At 41.4% G+C, this 24,398-nt stretch overlaps 1 protein-coding gene, 1 long non-coding RNA gene and 1 pseudogene across 2 annotated transcripts; all 3 read left to right on the top strand.

Annotated features, from left to right (window-relative positions):
- The first annotated feature begins 561 nt into the window (after positions 1-561).
- LOC143529437 (gamma carbonic anhydrase 1, mitochondrial-like) lies at positions 562-2,812 on the top strand. The gene is made up of 5 exons (XM_077025230.1): positions 562-701; positions 1,433-1,576; positions 2,236-2,361; positions 2,437-2,700; positions 2,799-2,812. Exons 1-5 carry the CDS (start codon positions 587-589, stop codon positions 2,810-2,812), a joined length of 663 nt encoding a protein of 220 aa, XP_076881345.1. The 5' UTR covers positions 562-586.
- Positions 2,813-2,917: 105 nt separating this feature from the next.
- Positions 2,918-3,545, top strand: LOC143529424 (uncharacterized). Its single transcript, XR_013134653.1, has 3 exons — positions 2,918-2,972; positions 3,188-3,287; positions 3,380-3,545. It is a non-coding gene; the product is annotated as an uncharacterized LOC143529424 (long non-coding RNA).
- Positions 3,546-9,689: 6,144 nt separating this feature from the next.
- On the top strand, positions 9,690-12,417 carry LOC143529425 (G-type lectin S-receptor-like serine/threonine-protein kinase At4g27290; annotated as a pseudogene).
- Positions 12,418-24,398: the final 11,981 nt, after the last annotated feature.

A 24,398-nucleotide genomic window follows, 5' to 3' on the forward strand; every position in this document is an offset into this window, starting at 1 on the left:
GACATATCCTACTAACAACATTTTACCATTTTCTAATACTCCGGAAATTCCTACTATGTCACCATTAGTCGTTTCTACATTTAAAGTTTTGTCTAATTTTGTTAAGGGTTCATTTAATAGACTATAAAAGTTATAACCTATAACTCTGGTTTGCACTTGAATTAAACAATACCCTAGCACTACTAGAAAAATAGCTTTTAATGACTAACACTTTATGACTCGTGGCTATTTATGACTCGCAAATGTGTGTGTCATAAAAAAAGAGTCATGTTTTCTAAAAATATGAAGATCTATGGCTCACTTTTTTTCGAGTCATTAAGCAGCAGTCATAAAATTAAAAAAACGAACATTTATGACTCACTTTTTTGCGAGTCATTAAACAGCAGTCATAAAATGAAAAAAACCAAAAACTTTGTGAATATATTTATACTTGACCAAGAAATGTCCCAATTTGTAAGAAAAAAAATAAAAATATAAAAAATGTAAAATTAAAACCAAAAAGTGTAAGAATTTAAATAACAATGGACACACTACTTATCATTTTTTTCACTTATACATAAGCAGCGGTAGAAGACGGTGATCGGCGATGGGAACCCTAGGAGGAGCAGCTTACATAATTGGCTTCTGGATCCGTGAAACTGGCCAAGCCATGGATCGTCTCGGCTCACGCCTCCAAGGCAACAACTTCTTCAAAGAACAACGTATTTCAAAGCCCTAATTTTTAATTTACGATTTCATGACCTTGGCATTTTTGAATTAATAGTTTTAATTAAGTCATCTAACAGTTCAAATTTAGGTTTTGTATGCTGAAAAGTGATATATATATTTATGTTAATTATATTATTAGTTATTGAAGATATGTTAACGAGTTGTAAGTCAAATTAGGTTTTAATTTGATTCATTTTTTGCTAGTATTGTTATTTAAGGTGTAAGTGATTTAATCAGAGTGTTAGATTATTAAAATGAATGATTTATTGACATCTAAACTGCAATGTGAAGTTTAACACCCAGATGCTCGATTAACCAGTGTCTAGCTCATTTTTCATTTGTTGATTTATTAGATATGTGTTCTAGAAGTTAGGCTTGTAAATGAGCTGAACGTTCGGTGAAATGTTCGTGACCCGTTCTGCGGAAAGTTCGTTTATGTCAGAACATGAACAAAAAGTTTGTTTTCGTTTAATTATATGAACGAACCTGAGCACGTGTTTCATTCGTTCATCTATGTTTGTGAACTTTTCATTTAGATTTTAAACAAACGAACATAAACAAACACGAGCATGTTCATTTCCCAAAGAAATGAACATGAACACAAGTATTTGTTCGATTAAGTGTGATGTTCGTTTGGTTCGTTTACAGGTCTACTAGCGGTTGTTCAATACTACTTTGTAGTTAAGGTTTATTTGAAAGTTGAAACAATCTGTCCTTTTGTCAGTTTCCAGGCATCGGACTTTGATGAATGTATATGATAAAGCTCCTTTGGTAGCAAAGGATGCATTTGTGGCCCCAAGTGCTTCTGTTATTGGGGATGTTCAAGTAGGGGCTGGATCGTCTGTTTGGTATGGATGTCTTTTGAGAGGTAACGGTTGCACATTTTGGCTTTTGTTGATTTTGGTAGTCTTGTACGTTCCTTTAGCTGAAATTGGTTTTTTATATATTTTTGCAACAAAAGAGGGTTGCTATAAGCTTGATCATATAGTAGCTAACAGCAATAATGAACTAGACTTGATAGTTTAGTGCTACAACACTAGATTAATTACAAAGAAGTTGATAAAAAAGTAGATAAATTAATAGGTAACAAAGTTGAAAACAAAAACAAGATCATCTTTGGAGTTGTTTCTTTGTTGAACATTTGTATTTTGTAGTAAGTTTCCTTTTTGTTGTTTATAATTCATCCATTTAATCTGTTTATTATCAGGCTGTGACACTGTAGAAGGCTGTACATGGGAATGCAAAATTTATGCTAGAAAATTTCAACTTAAAAATTATCTATTTAGTATTAGTAGTTTTGAATTTTCGATATGTTTTTATGGTTGCGTGAACCTGTTATGTGCTGTCAATCTGTCATTTAAGCATTAGCTTTCTTCACATCATATATGAACTTTAACCAGAATTTGCATCTTCTTGATAGTAGTTTTGATATTCTATTGGGAGTTGCTCAATGTTACTTCTCATATGATGCACTATATACTAGTTATTAGTTATTTGCTTCATTGATGAAATATGGTTTGTATACAGGTGATGTGAACAGCATTAGTATTGGATCTGGCACTAACATACAAGATCACTCACTTGTGCATGTTGCAAAATCTAATCTACCTGGAAAGGTGCATCCAACTGTGATCGGGAACAATGTGACTGTTGGTAAGCAATGAGTTTCGAATGATTCTTTTCATCAATTTAATAAAATGATTTTTAATTAAACAAAATATAATTCAGGTCATAGTGCTGTTATACATGGATGCACTGTTGAGGATGAAGCGTTTATTGGTATGAAAGCAACACTTCTTGATGGGGTGGTTGTAGAGAAACATGCCATGGTTGCTGTTGGAGCCCTTGTTAGACAGGATACTAGAATTCCCACTGGCGAGGTTCGTATTATTATTATCCAAGCATTTATATGCTTCTGGATCCGTGAAACCGGCCAAGCCATGGATCGCCTCGGCTCACGCATCCAAGGCAACAACTTCTTCAAAGAACAACGTATGTCTGTCTCTCCTTTCTTTCAAACCCCTAACTTCATTACCTCACCATTTTCAAATCATTAGTTTTAATTAACTCATATGACAGTTAAAATTTAGGTTTTCTGGTGTGAATTGTATGATTACACAATTATCGATGCATAAGTTATACAAATTATTGAAACATTATATATTATATTCTTTGATGTATTTCAAAATTTTTATTGTAGCGCAATGATAGCTGTAAAAACGGGAGCCAACATGCGTATCAAAGTCAACTGGGTCAACAACAAGGTGAGTACTTAATTTCTTAAAACGGAAATTGAACTGCACGCGTTATTATCATATCTTATCTGAACTGCATGCGCACTACTACACGCGCGCGCTAATCTTATATGCACGCACGCGCAGATCTGAACCGGACGCGCGCACTATTCTGATATGCACGCGGGGTGTTATGATCTACGCGCGTTATTTTGATCTGTAACTTTGAATATGTTATTCTGTAGTGTCCAACTCAACCGGGAAGTATAGAGTGCGGATATTATATCTTAAAACTTCATGAAGGAGATAGTTCGTGACGGACTTGACATACTCGTCAATAACAATGTAAGTGTAATTTACTCTTTTGCTTATTAGTTTGTATTTATCGAATATGTTTTGACCCGACCAAGTTTGTAACGTCTTTTTTTTCTTCTTAGGTTGGTGGAGGCAAAGAGGTATACAAGGATGCGGATCTTGATGCGGTTCGTGAAGAATGGTCGAGCTATGTGGTTTAGTTTGTTTTCCGAGAATGATTTCTTGTATTGCTAAACAAATATTTTTTGTAACATTTTGATGTAGGATGTTTAATTAAGAAATGAAATGAAAGGTTTATTTTGTATAATTGTGTCATTAATTTAAATATTAGTATGCATAATAAATAATAAAATAGCATAATAATAAAATAGTAAAATATTATTATTTTTTAAATAATATCATGACTCGCAAATTTGCGTGTCATAAATTGCAGTCATAAAAGTATGTCATAAATGCGAGTCATAAGGTGTAAGTTATAAACGCGAGTCATTAAATGTGAGTCATAAAATGTGAGTCATAAGTTATGACTCGCGAGTGCGAGTCATAATTGATTTATGACTGGGCTATCAGTGACTAGCGTTTGCGAGTCATCTGCACCCATTTATGACTCGCAATGCGAGTCATTAAAAGCCTTTTTTCTAGTAGTGTAGCGTAGACATTATTAACTAGAAACGTACAGGTGATGCCATCTGAAATCTCTGTGGCTTGTTTGGTGTGGAGGACAAATTCTCTAGCGTTGCCCTTCTTTGCCTCTAGTATGGTGCCATTTGAAGTAGCACATCATCCCACTGTTATCTTTTTAGGGCAATCAGAACTGAGGTACCCCATCTCCTTACCATTGTAGAAAGTCACGTTCTTCTTCCAACTATCTTGAGAAACGTGACCTGGTTTGTTTCAGTTGTCACAAACTGTTGGTGCTTCATACCAACATTTCCCAGATGCCTCTCTTTATAGGTTTTGCACACTGTGTAGGTGGGGGTTAAATTCACTTTTCTTCTTTTCTATCCTTCCGTAATTGTTTTCCTTCTAATCCCTCTTGTCACATGTTTCACCTTTCTTGTCTTTGATGTGTAGGTAAAAGAATGTGTTTTAAGTGTTTAATTTCGTGTATGTAAGTGTTTTTATATATTTAACACGAGTATTTTGAGTGGTTTTATGTCTAGAGGTGCTCGGAGCTTAAAGGAACTAATTTGAAACACATAGAATGTCAAGGAATTGAGTTATGGGCAAAAAGGAAGCAATCGGTGGTGTTCGGAAGTGATTCGTGCGCATCTAAAGTAAAACGGACATATCCAGGGCTAGAACATGAGTTACGAAACCCATAATATATGAATTTTGGGTTTCTCGACGAGAAGAGTATGAAAATGTAATAATAGAAGCGGTAAGGCAAAGGCGATACGGCCCTGGCGTAGGATAAGGAGGTCTAATGGGAATTGTGTTTTGGGTTTGTTTTCTTCCATATTTAAGTGGGGATAAACTCTAAATCGATTATTCTTGATACCTAAAATCCTTGGGTGATTTTGGATCCATCATACACCATCCTAACACCTACCGATCACCATATATATGCATGCTTTCATCCTTCCACTCCATAATCAAGCTTATCAAGATGAAGACGCAAGGCTAATTTATTTGTAACCATCTCCGGGAGTATGGTTGTGATTGTGGCTAGACTTTTGATGTTTTAAACCTTGCTATTGGATTTGGATTTAATTAACCATTTGGTTAGTTAACTTTTGATATTTATTTGTGCATTTAAAAAGTTTTTCGTAATTGAATGCTTTGAAGTTTTATCAATTATTTGATTAGTGGTCATCAACTTTTAGGATTAGGTTCTTAGATCCATTGGCCCGTTTATCTTTAACCATTAAGCCATTTATCAAACCCTAAACTTCTAATCAATTAGGTTATTATTAATCCAAACGAATTGCTTGGATTAAGTTCTGTCAACCAGTAAGGCCAAATATCTAGTCTTTTGATCATAGGTGTAATCAAACGAGTTTTCCAAATATGTATAATCAAATGGTCTAGTCTGCTTCACAACCTGAAATCTGAAGTTGGTTATCTTTCTCTCAATTGTTTTACAACCAAACAATATTTAAACCGCTTGACATTGTATGTCCGCCTTAGTTAAGTAATTACTGAATAATAAACATAACTTGCACTTTCTACTGATTCCTGTAGATTCGACACCTTACTTTCCCTTGCTAGTAAAGGTATTTTATAAATGCTTTTTGATTGACCATTCGACATTGATCAATCTTTTTCTTTATTTCTGATGAGACCATTCAATAGATACCCTGCATATTCCATTGCTGAATCAGCGGTTTGTGGTAAATGCGATCTCACCGTATATCTGAACTCTCAAGGTAACCCCAAATGTAGCAAGTTACTTTATTTGAATTGGGTGTCACCAATTGTGGAGAACCTACAATACTCTCGCAACTTAGTATTGTATTATTTTAGATTAGTTCCAAACACCTTGTGAATCAGATTTGTTTTATTCATCAAGCAGAACTTTTAAAGTACCAATTCTTTAAAATCTTCGCACTTCATTTGGTATAAAGTATCTCTACCCCTTTGACATAATTAGAGTGTTCCACCATTCTAATGCTTCCCCCTTGAAATTCTGTTAACAGTACTGAATTTCAGTTGATTTGCTGATGATTATGATTGACTCCATCTATTCGAGCCATCGTAGAGATGTTATGGCGCCTTTGTCGCTATAAAATTCCTTTGGACCATATGCCTTGAAATCTATGAAGCTACAACCTTTGATTTTTTAACTTTTTGAATTTACGGTTGATATTATTGTCAGCTGTACACGCTTTCATCATGATGGATTGAAGGATTTGGACAAGATCGAGTTTTGACAGTCTTGTTGGATTGTTGAAATTCGCTTTGAATGTTGACCCTTCCTTCATTGTTTATTAGGTTCTCGGGAATCTCTTGCCCATTCTCTAATGTACGTTTACTGAAGCTTCATTTACTTAAATCTTCGGTGTTAGACGGCTTTTGTCTACACATTCTACCATAAAAGTATAGCAAAATTTGTTAGTATTGAAAGAATAAGAGAGATTATTAACCTATATTATCCCTAAAAGTCCTAAGTTAAACCGGTTTAAGCCTATATACTTTTGTTAAATACATAATTCGCTAAAACCGATGGATGGCTCTATACTAACTTGTCACACCCGGCTCCATAGGCCTAGGCATGTGACCATAGTAGGTACCTGTTTTGAAAAGAAACCAAAGTATATGTTGCCTAGCGGAAGTATTTTTTTGATTAAAATACTCACTTATAGAAAACTTGGGAATTAAATACCCAGTATTGTCTTACAAAACGTTAAAAGTGATAGAATATTAATTTACATATTTTACATAATTAAAACCAAATTGAGCCATCAGATCCGCCTAACGGCTATATCCTCCATCTTGTACTTCACCTATCAACTGATTAGCTGTAAAATAGTTTTATAAAATACATCAACAACAATTTCCTAGTGAACACGCTGACACTAAATCATTTATATAAACCTTTAGCTTTGCTCGTAACAACTCAGCGGCCCTATAGACCGACATACCAAATATATCACATAGTCAAGCCCTAACGGCCCAATAGACCAGCCAAATGAGCAGGGACATGATGCTAAGCATGACGGGGTATGCATAACCTCTGACCACATATCTATTGATCCAAACACATGTATATCTAGCCTGAGAGCCAGCGACACTAAAGTTTTAGGGATCTATAATCCCATTTAAACTTTTGACTCGTTGAAATGAATCGATTAATTAATTTAAAAGAGTTGGGGACGTATTCACCTTTTGATGAGTTGGTCAATTAATAATCCATTTGTATCTGATGAACGATTACCTTGGACATATAGTTCGAGAATAATAGTTTAATAATTTATCTAAATCAAATGATCTATCTTTAGACCTTCGATCTGGTTTAATAGCTTTAAACCTTAATTGAATATTTTATTGTTAAAATATTACTTTAGACCTTTAGTCTATAAAATCCTATTTTAATATTGACGTTACTTCATATAAAAGAAATCATCAAAATAATGTGTTTCTTCCTCTAGAAGCCGTTTATAAACCTTTAATGTCTCCTCATTTGGAAGAAACATTATTTATTCAAAATGATTACTTTGATTACTTAAAGCCTTTTAGTTAATATGACATTTGGTGTAGCATGCTTTGACCTAATAGGTTCGAACACTCTCATCAAGCTCTGTAGGAAAGTAAGCAGGTCCTACTATTGATTAGGATTTATAAGAATTACTTTCCCTAGACATGAGACTCCACTACCGATGTCGTCACCCTTCTAGTTGCTACATGCACGTCATGTTTTTCTAATTAATTATTTATAATTAACTTTTATATAAAAATATTAACGTTTCTTCCTTTAGAAGAACGTCAATTTACAATAACCTTTGTATGCATAACTTTATATTTTTTTAGTAAAAAAGTAACATCTATTTTTTGTAAAACCTTTATATATAAAGAGCTTAAATATATCTATAGATTAAATATATATAAAGACCTGAAATATCTTAAACATAAATCTTATCTTAAAATTGGCATAACGCTTAAGGACGAACGAGTAGTACTTCGACTAAATGTAGGATGTTAGGGTATGGAACATCGAAACTCAATAGTCGTGTCGGGACACCAAATTGGTGGCACGAATTTCGAGAAAGTGGAATTGATTATGAGGGACCATGCTCACTATTTCTAGCCATCCTCGGTCGGAGCATCAATCACCACCATTCGCCACATGTCACTCTTGTGATAAGTCATGTTATTTGGTGTTGACATGTGGCATGCTAACTTGATTATGATTAGTCTCAAAAAGATATGTTGACTTGTGTTGTTCCGTGTCGCCACCACGTGACATGCGTGGTTTTATGGTGATGAGTCATAGGACACATGTCGCTCCAATATTTCTTTAGCTAAATGAGTAACTAATGACTAACTGGTCACTCAACTTCCTAAATTATCAAAATTGGTACGGAAATTTGTAGGGTGTTACACCCTAATTGAAGGAAAGACAGGGAGCAACGCCAGTTGTCGACTAATGTCTACCCCGAGCCTATAGTACAATATCATAAGTCTTGGTCAAGAAACGGAAGGTGGATGCGAGATACACCTGAAACATGATTTTCTAACCATTAAAGATACTAGGTAAGCTTTTGCGGAAGGTGAAAAGGACCAAGAACCGATTATACAACATTATCCTCAAGATAGCAAGTCCCGGTAAACGATCTAGCACTAGAATGAGAGATTTTGCGGGTCGGGATCTTTAAAGAGTTTGACTGAAAGAAGTCAGATCGATTACAAGTCAGATTCCAGTAAAATATCATAGTTCTAAAATTCAAAGTGCAAAAAAGAGAGTTCAAGAAACCAAAAATGCGGTCAAGAAAGTGATTCAAGCGCAAGGGACGACGTTTAAGGATCAAACGAAGCAAGTGTTTCTTCAAGCCAAAGGGAGCCCCAAGAACATTGCGAGAGATCAAGAAATGTATCCGGAGAATCAAGAAAAGAATGACAAGTGTGATATAGAAGATCCGCCAATTACGTCAAAAACTAGGGGGTGAGTCACGTGAGTCGAATACGACAATGGGGGATGGTGATTCTTGGCTCAATTGTTGTTTAGCCCAAGTTTAAGGTCCATCCCACGAATTAAAAAAAATGTTATAAGGTTTCTTGTTAGCTACGTTGAGTTAGCATTATAAATAGGGACAACCAAGTTATGGTTTATCAAGAGTCAAACCAAGTTAATGTTTGAGAGTTGTAATCAATTTTTGAGTTATTTACTGATTAATATAAACAAGATTTAATCGTTTAGTTAGTATTTATTTATCGATCAAGACTTGATTCAATGCCCTAGAAAGTATAAAATGTAATGAGATTTTGAAAACTTTTATAATTTGTAACTTTGCAAAAGAAGTATTTGAGAGTATTACAAATTAGTTTATAAAATTATTCTGGTGTGAAAAACGTGATAGTTTCGAACATTTTTTTCCAATTGTAAAAAAATCTTGGATCTATGATTAGTGTAGTGGGGTAATGTTGAAAATATTCAAAGGCAAAAGCCAAGTCTACACATTTTTTGTGTTGATTGGTTGTTACTTCCGGTCGTTAATGATTGTTACGTTTTTGGCTGCATTTTATTTGTAAATGTTAAAAAAATATAAAATAAAAACAAATTTTCTTGTCTTTAACTTCTTCAATTGCCAACCCAAATGCCGGTCAAAAGCAGGATTTCAAATAGTCAAATTAATCTCAAATAATGCAGGTTTACATTAATGGACCTGGAAGATAATTGAATTTTATTCAGTCTTGTTACTATTATTCAAATGTCACTCGGAATAAAGCATTAGTTTCTGAACATAAAGCAGGATATTAAATATCAAATTCTCAATGGAGGGAGAAGCCATACTTCTGTTCTTACTATTTGTTTTCAAAAGCTATGCTGCTGAACTCGACAGCATTTCAGATTCAAAATTCTGACCGATGTAGATACGTTGGTCTCGGATACCGCAATTTTCGAACTCGTGTTTTTTCGGCCAGGAAGTTCGGAGAACAGGTATCTTGGTATACGGTACAATAAAATATCTGAAAGAACTGTGGTTTGGGTTGCAAATAGAGACTACCCGCTCCTCGTTGGATCACGGCCCGTGTTAAAGATCACTGGTCAAGGAGTTCTCGGCCTCTTCGACAATGGCAGTTTGATTTGGTCATCTAACATAACCACATCAGTAAACACAACTGCAAGGCTTCTGGATAATGGAAATCTAGTTGAGATTGATCCACAGGAGAAGGTTCTCTGGCAGAGTTTTGATTACCCAACCGATACACTTCTACCTGGCATGAAGTTAGGGAGGGATTACATAAGAAGGAAGAAATGGTATCTTTCATCATGGAAGAGTAGTCAAGATCCAGCTCCGGGCGAGTTGACGTGGGGCCCTGACACACTTGGTTATCCTGAAAACAAACTTAAACAAGGGGCCTTGGTCCATTTCCGTGATGGACCATGGAGAAATCGTGTCTTTAGTGGCGTTTCAGCATACAGGAAGAACTTAACCTTTACACACAATGTGATCATCAACCAAAGTGAGGTGTCCTTTGCTTATAACTTCAAAGATAATACTCTCCTATCAAGGCTCACCTTGAATTCTTCTGCACGTCTAGAAAGTTGGGTGTGGGTAGAAAATGGTACAGGATGGCGGATTTCTTTGTCATTCCCGAGAGACACCTGTGACATATACAAAATTTGTAATGCTTATGGGACATGCAGCCTTAATCAGATCCAACAGTCTTGTATATGCCTAGATGAGAAAAGGTTTGTGCCAAAAAACCAAATGGATTGGAACAGGGCAGACTGGTCAGGTGGTTGTATTAGGCGAACACCGTTGCAATGCAAAAGTGGTTCAGAAGGATTTATCAAGTACTCTAATTTAAAATTGCCAGACACAGAGAACTCCTGGTTTAACATGAGCATGACTATTGAAGAATGTCAGAGAGAATGCTTAAAAAACTGTACGTGTATGGCTTATGCAAGTCCAGATGCCAGTCTTCATGGAAGGGGCTGTTTGCTCTGGTTTAATGATCTTCTGGACGTCCGATTGCTACCAGAAGGTAGTGGCGATGGTGAGGATATTTTTGTAAGGCATCTGAATTAAGTAATAATGTTTTGGTAATATAACTTCAAACAAGTTCAAAATATAAGGCAATTTTTCCTCTTGGATTATGGTTCGACGCTTGCAAGTTAATTAATTTTAAGTTAATATTGTGCAGAATCAGAATCAAATTTCAAAAATCAAGGAAGAGCAAATACTAAAATCATCATACCTGTAATCGTTGCTGGAGTTCTTTTGATAGGCTTCATCTCTACATGGCTGTGCCATTCACAAAGAAAAAGGAATCAAGCCAGACCAACAGGGGGAGGTGAAAGTTACATTAATTTACTAGGAAACTTGAGTAATAGAAGTACTTAGTTTCAGATTATTCATGTGTGAAGCCTATTTTTCCTAATTTGTAGACGAAATCTTGAATGCCTCTAAAGGCCAAGAAGAACACATGGAGCAACCATTACTTAGCTTCTCCATCATTGCTAATGCTACTGCCAATTTCTCACGTGACAATAAACTTGGAGAGGGTGGATTTGGATCCGTTTATAAGGTAATTAGTGTATGTGAATGAATGTAATGAATAGCACTAAAACTTTTTATCCTTACGTAAGGTAAAAAAAAAGAAGAATCTATTGAGTGCAAGCTTACCCTCTTAGCCTCTTTATTCATGTTTAGGCACTTGTATAGCCCCATTGAAACACTTGTCATTAATATAAGGGAGATGTCACACTTTTTTATCGAATTCCGTCGAGGCTATGTTGGTGTGTGGGGTGTCCAAGTGGATTATGTGTTGAAATTCTAACGCTTATGCCTATTTTGTTTTTTGTTTCTTTTCCTAAATTGAGGTGCTTTGTGCAAAAATGCTTGTTTTAGTAATTTTGCCCAAAATATCTCTAGTGAAATCGTCTTTGCTGTTTATTATTTTTTTTTTACACATTGCAAATGGTAAATCTTCAGGGCATGCTAGAAGACGGTAAAGAGATCGCAGTTAAACGTCTCTCCATGAATTCAAGTCAAGGAGTTGACGAGTTCAAGAATGAAGTCATATGCATTTCGAAACTTCAGCACCGAAATCTTGTGAGGCTTCTAGGCTGTTGCATTCAAAGAGATGAAAAGTTGTTGATCTATGAGTACTTGCCAAATAAAAGCTTGGATTATTTTATTTTTGGTAAGAAGCGTATATGTAAAAGTCATAATTTACAGTATTATGCATTGGTTTAAATTTAATTACTTTTCATATTAAGAAACTAAAAATGACTAAACAAATATATTGGTCAGACAAAACTCAAAGCGTGCTCCTTGATTGGACAAAACGTTTAAACATCATCAAAGGAATTGCTCGAGGACTTGTTTACCTGCATCAAGATTCACGATTAAGAATCATCCATAGAGATCTTAAAGCTAGCAACATCCTACTAGATCAGGATATGAAACCAAAGATATCGGGCTTTGGCTTAGCTAGAAGTTTTGGAGGAAACGAGACCCAAGCGAACACACAAAGAGTTGTTGGCACATAGTAAGACACAGAACCAACTATTCATTCTTTTTATTTCTTGGAAACATTAGCATTCTCTTATAAGTTGTTTGTTGCATGCTTGAAGCGGCTACATGTCTCCTGAGTATGCACTAGATGGTCTTTTCTCTATAAAGTCTGATATATTTAGTTTTTGCGTCTTGGTGCTAGAGATTGTGAGTGGGAAGAGAAATAGAAGAATTATCGATCCTGAAAACGAATATAATCTTATCGGACATGTATGTTTACTACTTTCAAACTAAACCTCCAATTTATTTTGCAGGTGGATGTACTATTACAATGGTAGAACCTCGATAGGAAACTTTTCTTTTTCTATAAACCATGTAACATCATTGTTTCATAGTTAATACTGTTTGCATGTGGGTGTCAATTTCGGGTTACTAGATCCAAGATGAAAGTATCAAGCCTACTCAACAGAAAGATTGTATATGCACGTGTGTTGTGTGCTTGAGGGAGTGTGTAGTGAAATGATATGTGAAGAGGTATGTACCCGCCTCAACACCGAGCAAGGCGGGTCAACCCACAAGATATAGACAAGAAGCTTGAAATCAAGACATTACGAAGGCACAAAGCCAAAACCTATGCGCATGGCGCATATCACACATGCTCAGGCATCATATGCCCAGGCACCACACATGCTCAGGCATCATATGCCCAGGCACCACACATGCTCAGGCATCATATGCCCAGGCACACATATGCTCACGCATCACATATGCTCACGCATATCACATATGCGCGTGGCGCATCAGCGCGCGGCGCATATCACATGCTCGTGCATATCACATCTGCGCATGAAACATCTGCGCGTGAGAATAAAGAGAAGACCTCGCGCATCCTCAGGATTGGCGCATATCACACATGCACATAATCAACCTCGTCCTTATCCAAATCAGGATTAGGGCAACCTCGATTGTGCACGTCAGACAACCTTCCAGAAGGTATCTTTTTAAGGAATAAGAATATGCTGATGTCGACAGCTGCCAATGAAAGGTGGACAACTCAGCATAAACCATGTGCTACCACGTGATTATAACCAATGAAAAAGCACCAGGTGTCCCCAAGGACACGTGGCGCAAAGCAATTGGAGGAGGCCAGCAAGGCCCTGATTAGGTCTAAGCCCCAATCAGTGGAAACCCTAGCACTATAAATACCACATCAACTCCACAAGGAAAGGACATTCAATCATATTCAATTACATTCAATCACAGACAGTTACAGCCAGTAACATACACAATCATATACAATCACATCCAATTACAGAGTATTCAGCTATTAAGCAATACTCTCCAGATTTCCTTACTCTGATATTATTATCTTCTCCCACAAATACTTATTCTCACACCGGAGGGTTACCCCAAAGAGGACCCCTCTGTCCCTTTCTGAGGGGTAAGTTGACGGTGCTGTTCATTTTGTAGGTGGAAGAACACAGATCCAAGAAAACCATCGGTGAAATAGTATAATCACACCCGAGGAAAGTAGATCGTCTACCAGTGAGTCGATCCACGCTTCTTCATTGGCGCCATCCACTGTTACAACGGCAACAAGATCTCATCAGATCTATAAAAAAAAACAAAAATTTTCACCATGGTTTCTGGTGCTCGTAACGTCGATCAAGTTCTGGAGGATATTGAACGTGAGGATGTTAATGAGGGACAGCAGTTTCTGAGGGTGCCGCGTGATTCTACGCGCACCACCAGTAACCGTCCCTTCATCACAACTCCTCACGGCCAGACTGAAACTCCTCCAGACGATCTCACGTTACAAAATCTTGCCGGCGCGAAACAAAAAGGACCAATGGGTCCAGAAGATGAAACAAATGATCCTAAAGAATGGCTCATAAACGAGCAGCGGCGTCTAATGGACAAGTACAATGAGATGGTCAAACAGAAAAAGTTAGCCGACTTAACACAAAGGCAAGCGTTTGATAAGCAAACTGTTCATGGAACAAAGAGGGCGCGTGCGCCGGAAGAAGGACATTCTGTTCACACTGCACACACTGAGTTTAGTGATGAAGAAGTGCACAGCATGAGGAAGACGCGAGATACTCATGCAGGAGGCTCACAGCTCCGCGCGCCTATGAACATGGCGCCTGGAGCCAGAGCCGATCTGGATCTGCACATACCGTACAGCCCACCAGTTAGAGGGCAAGTGGACGTAACCACACCGTACAGACCAGCCATCTTGGTGAAACATTCAAAGTTCACTGAGCGCATCGCGAAGGCTCCCATCCAGCACAAAACCAAGATGCCAAGTGGTTTGGGCAAGTATGACGGCACAACAGATCCAGACGATTTCTTGCAAGGTTTTTACAACACGGGAAACCTAGAGAGCTGGACGATGCCAACATGGTGTCACATGTTTGCTCGCTGCCTCACGGGCGCGGCGCGTGTCTGGTTCGAGAGCTTGCCGACTGGGCAAATCGATGGGTTCGAGGAACTATTGGAAAAGTTCCAAGCCCACTTCGTACAGCAGCGCAGACACACGCGCGACCCTGATGAAATCATGCACTGCGTGCGCAGGAATGATGAAACGATTGAAGACTACATAACACGTTTCAATCAGGAGTCTCTGGCAATCGGAGGTATAACTGAGCAACTCCTGCGCGTGGCCTTTATACAAGGCGCGCGCAGTGATCAACTCCGCCGAGCTCTCGTAAGCAGAGATGGCATGCCCACCACTTGGGCCAAACTAATGGAAGCATCGCGGGTCTTCGCGAGAAATGAAAAACAAATTGCCCAATATAGGGCAAGAGAAAGAGCGCATCAAGCTGAGTCACCGCGCAGCAAAGAAAAAAGGGGCAAACAGAACTCTGTATGGTCCAGGTTGCAACCAACCAGTTTTTCTTCCGCAGAAAAGCAGGCGCAACCAAGCTCACCCCAGCCCCAAAAAGATGTTCGTAATCGCGGGGAGGGTGACAAGAGGGAAGGCGGCAGAGATCCTAACAGACCTCTGCCAAGAATATGGACTCCCCTCACTAAAACGCCTTCACAGGTGTTAAGCACTGAGAATGTCCAATTCAAAAGCCCCAAGCCACTACACTACAAGGGACCATCAGACAGTGGCAAGTACTGTGAGTTTCACAAGTCCACTGGACACAACACTGATGCATGCCACCACTTGAAGGATGCAATTGAAAAGGATGTGAAATCAGGCAAGCTGGCTCACCTGGTAAAAAACTCAAGACCAGAAAATGAACAACCAGAAGGAGCCTCTGCCAGCAAAAAGTACAAAAGAATCTGTGTAGCCGAGGGAGGAAGGCAAGGGCAAACATCAAGAAAAAGAAGCGCGCAAATCCAAGGAGATTGGCGCGAGCAACAAGTAATCTTCCCAAGAATCAGGGGAGGCCCTTCAATTAGCAGTCCTCTGGTCATCACTACACACATTGCTCATTACGAAGTGTCAAAAGTCCTGGTGGACACTGGCAGCGAGTCAGACATCATGTATGAGCAATGTTTCAGGAAACTGGATCCGGCAGACCAAGCAAGGCTTGAAATTGTGAATGCACCAATCTCTGGTATTTCAAATGAAATCATTCATCCCCTAGGTCAAATACAATTTGAGCTAACTATGGGGGATGAGAAACACAAGCGAGCCGAAGTTGTTAACTTCTTGGTCTTGCCCACCACTTCTTGCCACAATATGATCTTGGGTAGGGGAACGATTGCCCAATTCAACGCCATACCGTCGCCAGCGCACGGCGCGTTGGGGTTCCCAACACCAACAGGTGTAACTTTTGTATACCGAGATCATTTGTGCGCAGTGACAAGTACTCCGCGGGAGGGGAGAATGAAAATTCCAATGGCAGAAAACGCGCCAGAGGAATGGATTCTCAACCCGAAATTCCCGGAGCAAAAAATCACAATTGGCGCTACGATATCAGACGACACGAGGTTGAGAATGAAAAGGTTGCTCACAGCATATATGTCGGTCTTCGCGTGGCAACACTCTGATATGACTGGGGTTCCGCGAGACCTGGCACAACATTCTCTCAACACGTTCAAGTCTGTAGAGCCAATTGCTCAAAAGAAGAGAGTCATGGGGGATGAGAAAGCGAGGGCCATGAATGAGCAGGTTGAGGATCTACTGCGCGCAAACATCATCCGCCCGATACGATACCAGACGTGGGTAGCCAATCCTGTGATGGTAAAGAAAAGTAACGGGTCGTGGAGGATGTGCATTGACTTCAAGGACCTCAACAAAGCGTGCCCAAAGGATTGTTACCCCCTACCAAACATCGATGCAAAGGTGGACTCCGTGGCGCCATTCAAGCTAAAATGTTTTCTGGATGCCTACAAGGGCTATCACCAGATTCAAATGGCACCACAAGACGAGGACAAGACCGCATTCATAACCGACAAGGGTGTTTTTTGTTACACAAAAATGCCCTTTGGTTTGAAGAATGCGGGCGCCACCTACCAAAGACTTATGGATGCCGTTTTCAACGAGCAAATTGGAAGAAACCTAGAAGTCTATGTGGATGATTTGGTGATCAAAAGTAGGGAGGAAAAGCAAATGCTCAAAGACATCGAAGAAACCCTTGGGCGCCTAAAGGAAGTTAACATGAAGCTCAATCCGAGCAAATGTACTTTCGGCGTACAAGAGGGAAAATTTCTAGGTGTAATGGTCACCAAGGATGGTTTCAAGGTGAACCCTGAGAAGGTGGAGGCCATCCTTGACATGCCCTCGCCATCCACCATGAAAGAAGTTCAGAAGCTGAATGGTAGATTGGTATCAATCAACAGGTTCCTAGCGAACCATGCAACCAAATCTACCCCATTTGTCAATACATTGAGAAACTGCTTAAAGAAAAGTCAGTTCAAATGGACTCCTGAGGCCGAGCAAGCTTTCAGTGAGATCAAAGAATGTTTGATAAATCTGCCCGCGCTCACAGCTCCACTTCCTGGTGAAACTTTGACATTATACCTATCAGCAGGAGAGCGCGCCATCGGCGCAGTATTATTGGTGGATCGCAAGGGAATCCAAACGCCAATATACTATGTGAGTCGGGTGCTGACAGATCCTGAGACGCGCTACTCCATCATGGAAAGGTTAGTTTTGTCACTAACACACGCGTCGCGCAAGCTTCATAGATATTTCAATGGTCATCCCATTGAAGTTCTGACTGGTTACAACATCCAGCAAGTCTTGCGGCGTCCCGCGCTCTCAGGAAGGCTGACAAAGTGGGCGCTGGAATTAGGAGAGCACACGATCTCCTATAAGCCCCGTCCAGCAATAAAGGGACAAGTTTTAGCTGATTTCATCGCCGAAATTCCAGAAGGAAAAATTGAAGAAGCTCAGCACGAGGAAGACCCTCCGCGGGCAAATGATGAAGAAAATGTTTGGAGATTGTTCACTGATGGAGCTTCAAACAACGAGGGGTCCGGCGCAGGCCTCAAACTGGTGGATCCAGAGAATCATGAATATACTTACGCCATCAGGTTGGACTTCAAGAGCACCAACAATGAGGCTGAGTATGAAGCCCTGCTGGCTGGGCTGCGCATCGCGCACAAATTTGGAGTCAAAAAGCTAGAGGCCCATGTTGATTCATACTTGGTAGCAGCACAGGTCAATGGCCTTTATGATGCCAAGGAGAACACCATGCCTCTGTATCTAGAGCAGGCGAAAAAGCTCATCGAGCAATTTGACGGCTTCAGAATCATTCATATTCCGCGCAGTGAAAACAAATCTGCTGACGCGCTGAGCAAGATGGCATCAACCAGTTTTGATCACTTTGGCAAAGATGTCAGAGTAGAAGTAATGAGCAACCCGTCGGTGGGAGCGAAGTCTGTCCTTGTAACTCATACAACCCCTTCATCATGGATAACTCCAATAATGGAATTCTTGAAGGAGGGAAGAGTACCAGACGAACGCGCACAGGCGAGGAAGATAAGACACAAGTCGCAAAACTATGAACTGCTTGATGGTACATTATATCGACGCTCTTATCTTGGACCACTCATGAAATGCCTAGATGCTGAGGAAGCAAGCTATGTGATCAGAGAGATACACGAAGGAATCTGTGGAATACATGCTGGCCCGCGCATGGTGGTTGCCAAGGCAATGAGCGCAGGTTATTATTGGCCAGGCATGTACTTGGACGCTCTAAAGGAGATCCAAAAATGCAAAGCATGTCAGAGCTATGCGCCAAACACCATGCGGCCAAAGAACAACTTGATTCCAGTGACCTCTGCATGGCCTTTCCACAAATGGGCAATTGACATTGTGGGTCCCCTTCCGCAAGCGCAAGGGCGAGTAAAATTTTTGGTAGTGGCAGTAGACTATTTCACAAAATGGGTTGAAGCCAAGCCACTAGCAAAAATCACAGCCGAAGCGATGAAGCAGTTTATATGGAGCCACATCATATGCCGTTTTGGCTTGCCCATGGAAATTGTGAGCGATAATGGCAAGCAATTCACTGACAAGAAGATATCCAGCTGGCTCAAGGAATTGCGCATCAACCAAATTTTCACTTCAGTTTATCACCCTCAGGGGAATGGCCAAGTGGAACGCGCTAACCAAAGCTTGCTGAATGGGCTGAAGAAAAGGTTAGAGGGAGAATCCCATTCTTGGGTCGAAGAGCTACCTAATGTCCTGTGGGCACACAGGACATTAAGCAAAACCAGCAATGGCGAATCCCTTTCAGCCTAACCTATGGAACAGAGGCAATGATTCCAGCAGAAATTGGGTGCCCATCACATAGAGTGCTCATGATGATCAAGATTGATAACGAGCGCGAAAGAAGGTTGGATCTCAACTTACTTGAAGGGCGCAGAGAGGCGGCTATCATCAGTGAAGCCAAATACAAAAAAAAACTGGAAAAATATTACAACCAGCGCGTGAAAGAATGCCACTTCAAGAAAAATGATTTTGTCCTTCGAAACAATGAAGCTAGTCGTGTGATACCCCCGAGAAAAATGTCCCTCAACTGGGAGGGACCTTATCAAGTCTTGGAAGAATTGGGAAAAGGCGCATACACCTTAAAAGATTTGAATGGAAAGAAGATCCCGCGCGCATGGAACGCGGCACAGCTTAGAAAATGTTTCATGTAAAAATGTCAAGTTTGTAATCAAGGCTTTTTAAGCCATTATGAATAATGATACGCGCTATCTTCTCTTAATGTGGATTCTATTACCTTTTGCATACATGTTTCACACTTCCCTTTATTAGTTTTGAGCAATATGACAACATTGTATTGACATCAAAACGAAATAAAAACGAAGTAAAACATACATGCGCGAGCTTCAAGCTCAAACGCGTTAACGAGTCCTAACTCTAAAACGTCAGGGCCTTAGCCCAATTCTATTACCTTTTGCATACATGTTTCACACTTCCCTTTATTAATTTTGAGCAATATGACAACACTGTATTGACATCAAAACAAAATAAAACGAAGTAAAACATACATACGCAAACGCGTTAACGAGTCTTAACTCTAAAACGTCAGGGCCTTAGCCCAAAATTATGAGCCTTAGCTCAGGGCCTTAGCCCAATAATGTGAGCCTTAGCTCAAATCACTCACAACATCCATCCTACATGTTGCGCAGCCTGACCATAAAATACCTAAACACAACTAAGGCAAAGCAAATGCCAAAACATAGTTGTTAAGGTCTCAGGTCGAGGTCGTGCATAAAATTGTAATGGATATCTGAGTAACACATTGACACGTAAAGGCTAAAAAAAAAAACTCATAATTCCATAATGCGCGATAACGAAGCGCAAAAGAGGAATAATGGAAACGCCAAGACACGTGTCAACATAATCAAGATATGGCGAAATCACTTACAATATGACAAGGATTAAGTATAATAATTTCCTTACAACCTTGTTCTTATTTCAACGTGCAAGCATATCTTATATTCAACAAGCAAACATTCAATATAAAGAGATGAATGGGGAATGCGCAAGATGCGAAGAAGGGAAAAACAACATTTCATTCAAAAGCATTGAAATTTACAAGTTTACAAGATGAGATACAAACTACAAATAAAAATAAAAAACATGAAGGGCTTCTCAAGTCTCCACGTTGACATCAGCCTCTTCATCATCCTCATCACTGCCCTCAGCATCTGGCGCAGCCTGCTCCTCGTCATCTCCAAACTGACCATAGTCAAGTTGTTCGTCTTGAATGGAGTCTTCTATCACAACAGTGTCAGGAGCGGATCCTTTGGCCACGCCAGAGCCGCTAGCAGGAGCAGCATTCCCCGCGCCATCATCGCCGCCACCAGCCCCTTCGCACTCGTCAAGTAATTTCTTTAGCGCGCCGAGGTCGGGCTGGTCAGCAAGCGCGGATATCTGCAAATCATAAGGAAAAGTATGAGTACAAAGATACTTGGAAAATAAATCAAAGTAATCTCATTAAAGTTAAAATACCTGCCCAAGGATGGGAATGGGAGTATTTAAATACTTCTCCCCCATCGCGGCCATGTCCGCGCAGGCAACGTCGCTCTGATAAGGGTAATCGGATGGGTTCTTCTTCAGCATCCCATACTCATAGCCATCCTTAAACCCTTCAGCTCGACCAACCAAGCGCGCGGCAGCGTTGCAATCCATCACAAGGGCCTGAAACTCGTCTGAATATTTCATCGCATAAGCGCAACGAGTCATGCCCTGTGAGACTAGCCATTGGCGATCCTGCGCGAGAGAAGAAACAGTCGTCTCGAGGGCAGGAACCTGAGAGTTTAACAACTCAACAGTTTCCTTAGTCTTTTTTAGCTCCTCTTTGTCGGACGCTGCTGCCGCCAAGGCTTCTTCCTTTTCCGCCCGCGCAGAATCAAGTGCTTCCTGGCTAGACGCTGCCATCGCCAAGGCTTCATCCTTCTCGGCCTGCGCGGACGCCAGTTCCTTCTTCAGGCGCGCAACCTCACTCTCCAGTGATGATTTTTCAGTGATAGACTGGACAAGAGCCTGGTCACGCGCCTCCGCCTCCAGCTCCAAGTCGCGCGCTCTGCGCGCGTACTTGGCCGCGTCCGCCTCCGCCGCCTGCAGCTTCTCCCGCGCAGCCTGAAGCTCATGACCGCGCTTCACGAAGGCGCTGTTGGCACTTGCTCTGTTCTCACTGAGCTCTGCTTGGAGCTTCTCAGCTCTCTCGCGAGCATCAGAAAGATGCCAAGCAGACACCTTAGCCTCTTGCTTGGCTTCCGCAAGAGCATCACGTACTTTTACGTAATCATAGCGAAGCTCTTGGGAGGCAGCAAAGAAGGCTGACCCAGCAAACATATGATCGTTGAGCAAGTCGTCGCGAGCGCGGTCCTCCTGGAACCTCCTTTCAGATGGAGGCACAGCATGAGCCCAGAATTCCGCACACACACCCATGGACTGAAATGTGCTGTCTTCAGTAATATTCCATCTCGGGCGGTAAATGTGATCGGCTTCCTGCAGAAACAAAGTAATTATCTAAGTCATCAAAACATTAAGATGGAAGTCCGCGCAGCGGAGCAAAAAAAAATAACATATACCTGCGGGGATGAAGCAGAAAAGTCAGCGCCAGCCCCACGAGAAGGCTCCGCCGTGAAGCCTCGTGGCGCAGCAGGACTGGCGCGACCGCGGTCGGAGTCTTCAACTTCAAACTCCTCATCCTCCTCGGAAACAGGCCTTTTATCCTGCGACCTAGAGCCAAAATCGGTCTCGCGAGGAGGGCTGTGCGCAGGAGGAGGTGAGGGAGGTCTCGACGCCGCCAGGTCGGCGCGCAAAACGGCCTCCTGCTCCTTAGTAATCCCAATGAGGGGAGATTCAGCACTAGCAGGAGCAGGAGCAGAACCAGCGGCGCTGGCATCGGTGCCAGGAGTGCCACCAGCAGCTTGAACGCCAGCAACGACCTCTATGAAAAATTCAACAAAAAGAAATGGTTCATGAATTGATCTAAAAGAAATAAGTCAGAAAATAAAAGCGCAATACATACCTTGGCGCAACTCCGTTCGCGAGGCAAACATCGCCATGAAGTCCATTCTACCCTTTTTTGAGGGTAAAACGGGGGACTTCGAAGGGACCTCCGGCGCAGCCTCGGCATCTTGTGGCGCTTGAGGTTGATCCACCAAGGTCTCCGGCTCTACACACATTTGAGTGAGCAAAGATTCATTAGTAATTCTATCAGAATCGCGCTCATAGAACCATAAAAAATAAGCAAAGTATACATGTAGAAGGCGCAACGCCGCTACCCTTTTCCGCCGCGCGAAGGGAGGAGGTGGTAGCACCATACCTCGTGTGAACAGGAGGTCTGCCCACTTTTTGAGGCAGGGAGGACAAGGAAAACTTGGGGGGAAAATCCTGGGTTTTCTCAAATCCCCCCGCCTGAGTAGGAGGATCCTAAGCAACAGGGGCAACATCTTTCTTCTGTTTCTTACTGGCCCCTGCGCCAGTTTTCCCCTTAGCTTTACGCTTCAGTTGGGGCGCCTCCTCCTCCTCCTCCTCTTCCGCGAGCTCCAGCTCGTAGTTTTCGAGCGCATCTACAAAACGTGCAATGGAAGTGTTAGCCAAAATTGGTATTATAAAGGCATAAGCATAAATACAAAGACCTACCAGGCGCGTCGCTGTCAAAGACAAATCCCAGATCAACAGGGATGAACATGTCATCAAAGCGATCGGGGAAGCCAACCTCCCCAGCGCCGAGCGCGACGGAGCCACCCTCCATATGCTCATCATAGGCGGCGTGGATATACTCCTTGGTGACTGCACAAAACAAGTCAAATTATATCAGCAAAACGAATTATATTCGCGCAGAAGTAAAGCAATGAGATTAACTTACACAAGCCGTCAACTCGGATAACGGGCTCAGTCGCGCTGTCCGCCCACCGCCTGCTCATACCAACCCCCACCAGCGCCTCCTCACAAATGTTCTTGGCGGGGGATGGTTCAGCGGTCAACTTATTAACCCAGGCGCCAGTTGGGTTCTTGAGGACACCCACATCCGCAGGCGCAGAAGAGATCTCGCGCATGGTCATGCGGATGGGGATCACACCAGCCCTGATGTAAAAAAACCTCTCAGACCAGTCATGAAGGCTCTTGAATGAAACAGTGGAGCACTTCACCTTCTGACTGCGAGGAATAAAAGAGAACCAAGAGTCTTGGATCTTGGCCTTGTAAAAAAACTGAAAGCGCCGAGGGGTGGGCTCCTCGCGCTGAGATTTGCACATGAACTCAAAGTGAGTCATGCGCACGAGTCCAAACGGATGGACTTGGGATATATGAATCCCATAAAACTTAAGCAGCGCACCCACAAACCTTGTCATCGGGAGACGAAGGTTGCAGTGGCTGAAAAAATGGCAATACAAGGATATATAGCCGGCAGGCGGGTCCGCCGCCGTTTTCCCGGCCCCAGGCAACATGCAGCCAAACAGAGGGGGAAAACCCTGAGAGGCGATAAGGCTGTCAAGATCGGCCTGCCTCAGTTTGCAGGGGATTTCATTTCACCTCTTCACGGCCTTGGTCCTCCCTACCTCCTCCGATGAGGCCTCAGCAGCCTTCTTCCCCTTGCCGGTCTTCTTCAATGTAGACATTACTAACGATTTAACACGGCAATGGATGGGGGAGATTGTGTTGTCTGAGCTATCAGACATACAACGGTGAAAACGGACAAACGATGCTTCTGAACAACAGAAATCTGGAAGCAGAAGACACGTAATAGAATGAAAGAAAGAAAAGCTCTGAATAAACAAGAAGATGAAGGATAAAAAAAACTCTAAGGGCTGGCTTTTATAGGCCCAGGAGAGAGAAATATTGGTGCTGATCGGACTTCACGCGCCCCCACTCGCAGGTGTAAGCCAACGCGAGCGCGACACGTGTCCCTGACACTATGTGAGGGGACACGAAAAGAAACTTTACAGCTGCTGCCAGAGTTCACGCGCCACCACTCGCAGGAACGGACCAACGCGAGCGAGACACGTGTCCCTGACAGCATGTGAGGAGACACGAAAGGCAACTGTAGCACCTTGAGCACACGAAAGGTCTGACACGTCTCCATCACTG

Source organism: Bidens hawaiensis, unplaced genomic scaffold (assembly GCF_021521415.1).
Source record: "Bidens hawaiensis isolate Kalapana, Puna unplaced genomic scaffold, B.hawaiensis_p1.1 tig00008542_1, whole genome shotgun sequence".
NCBI lineage: Eukaryota > Viridiplantae > Streptophyta > Magnoliopsida > Asterales > Asteraceae > Bidens > Bidens hawaiensis.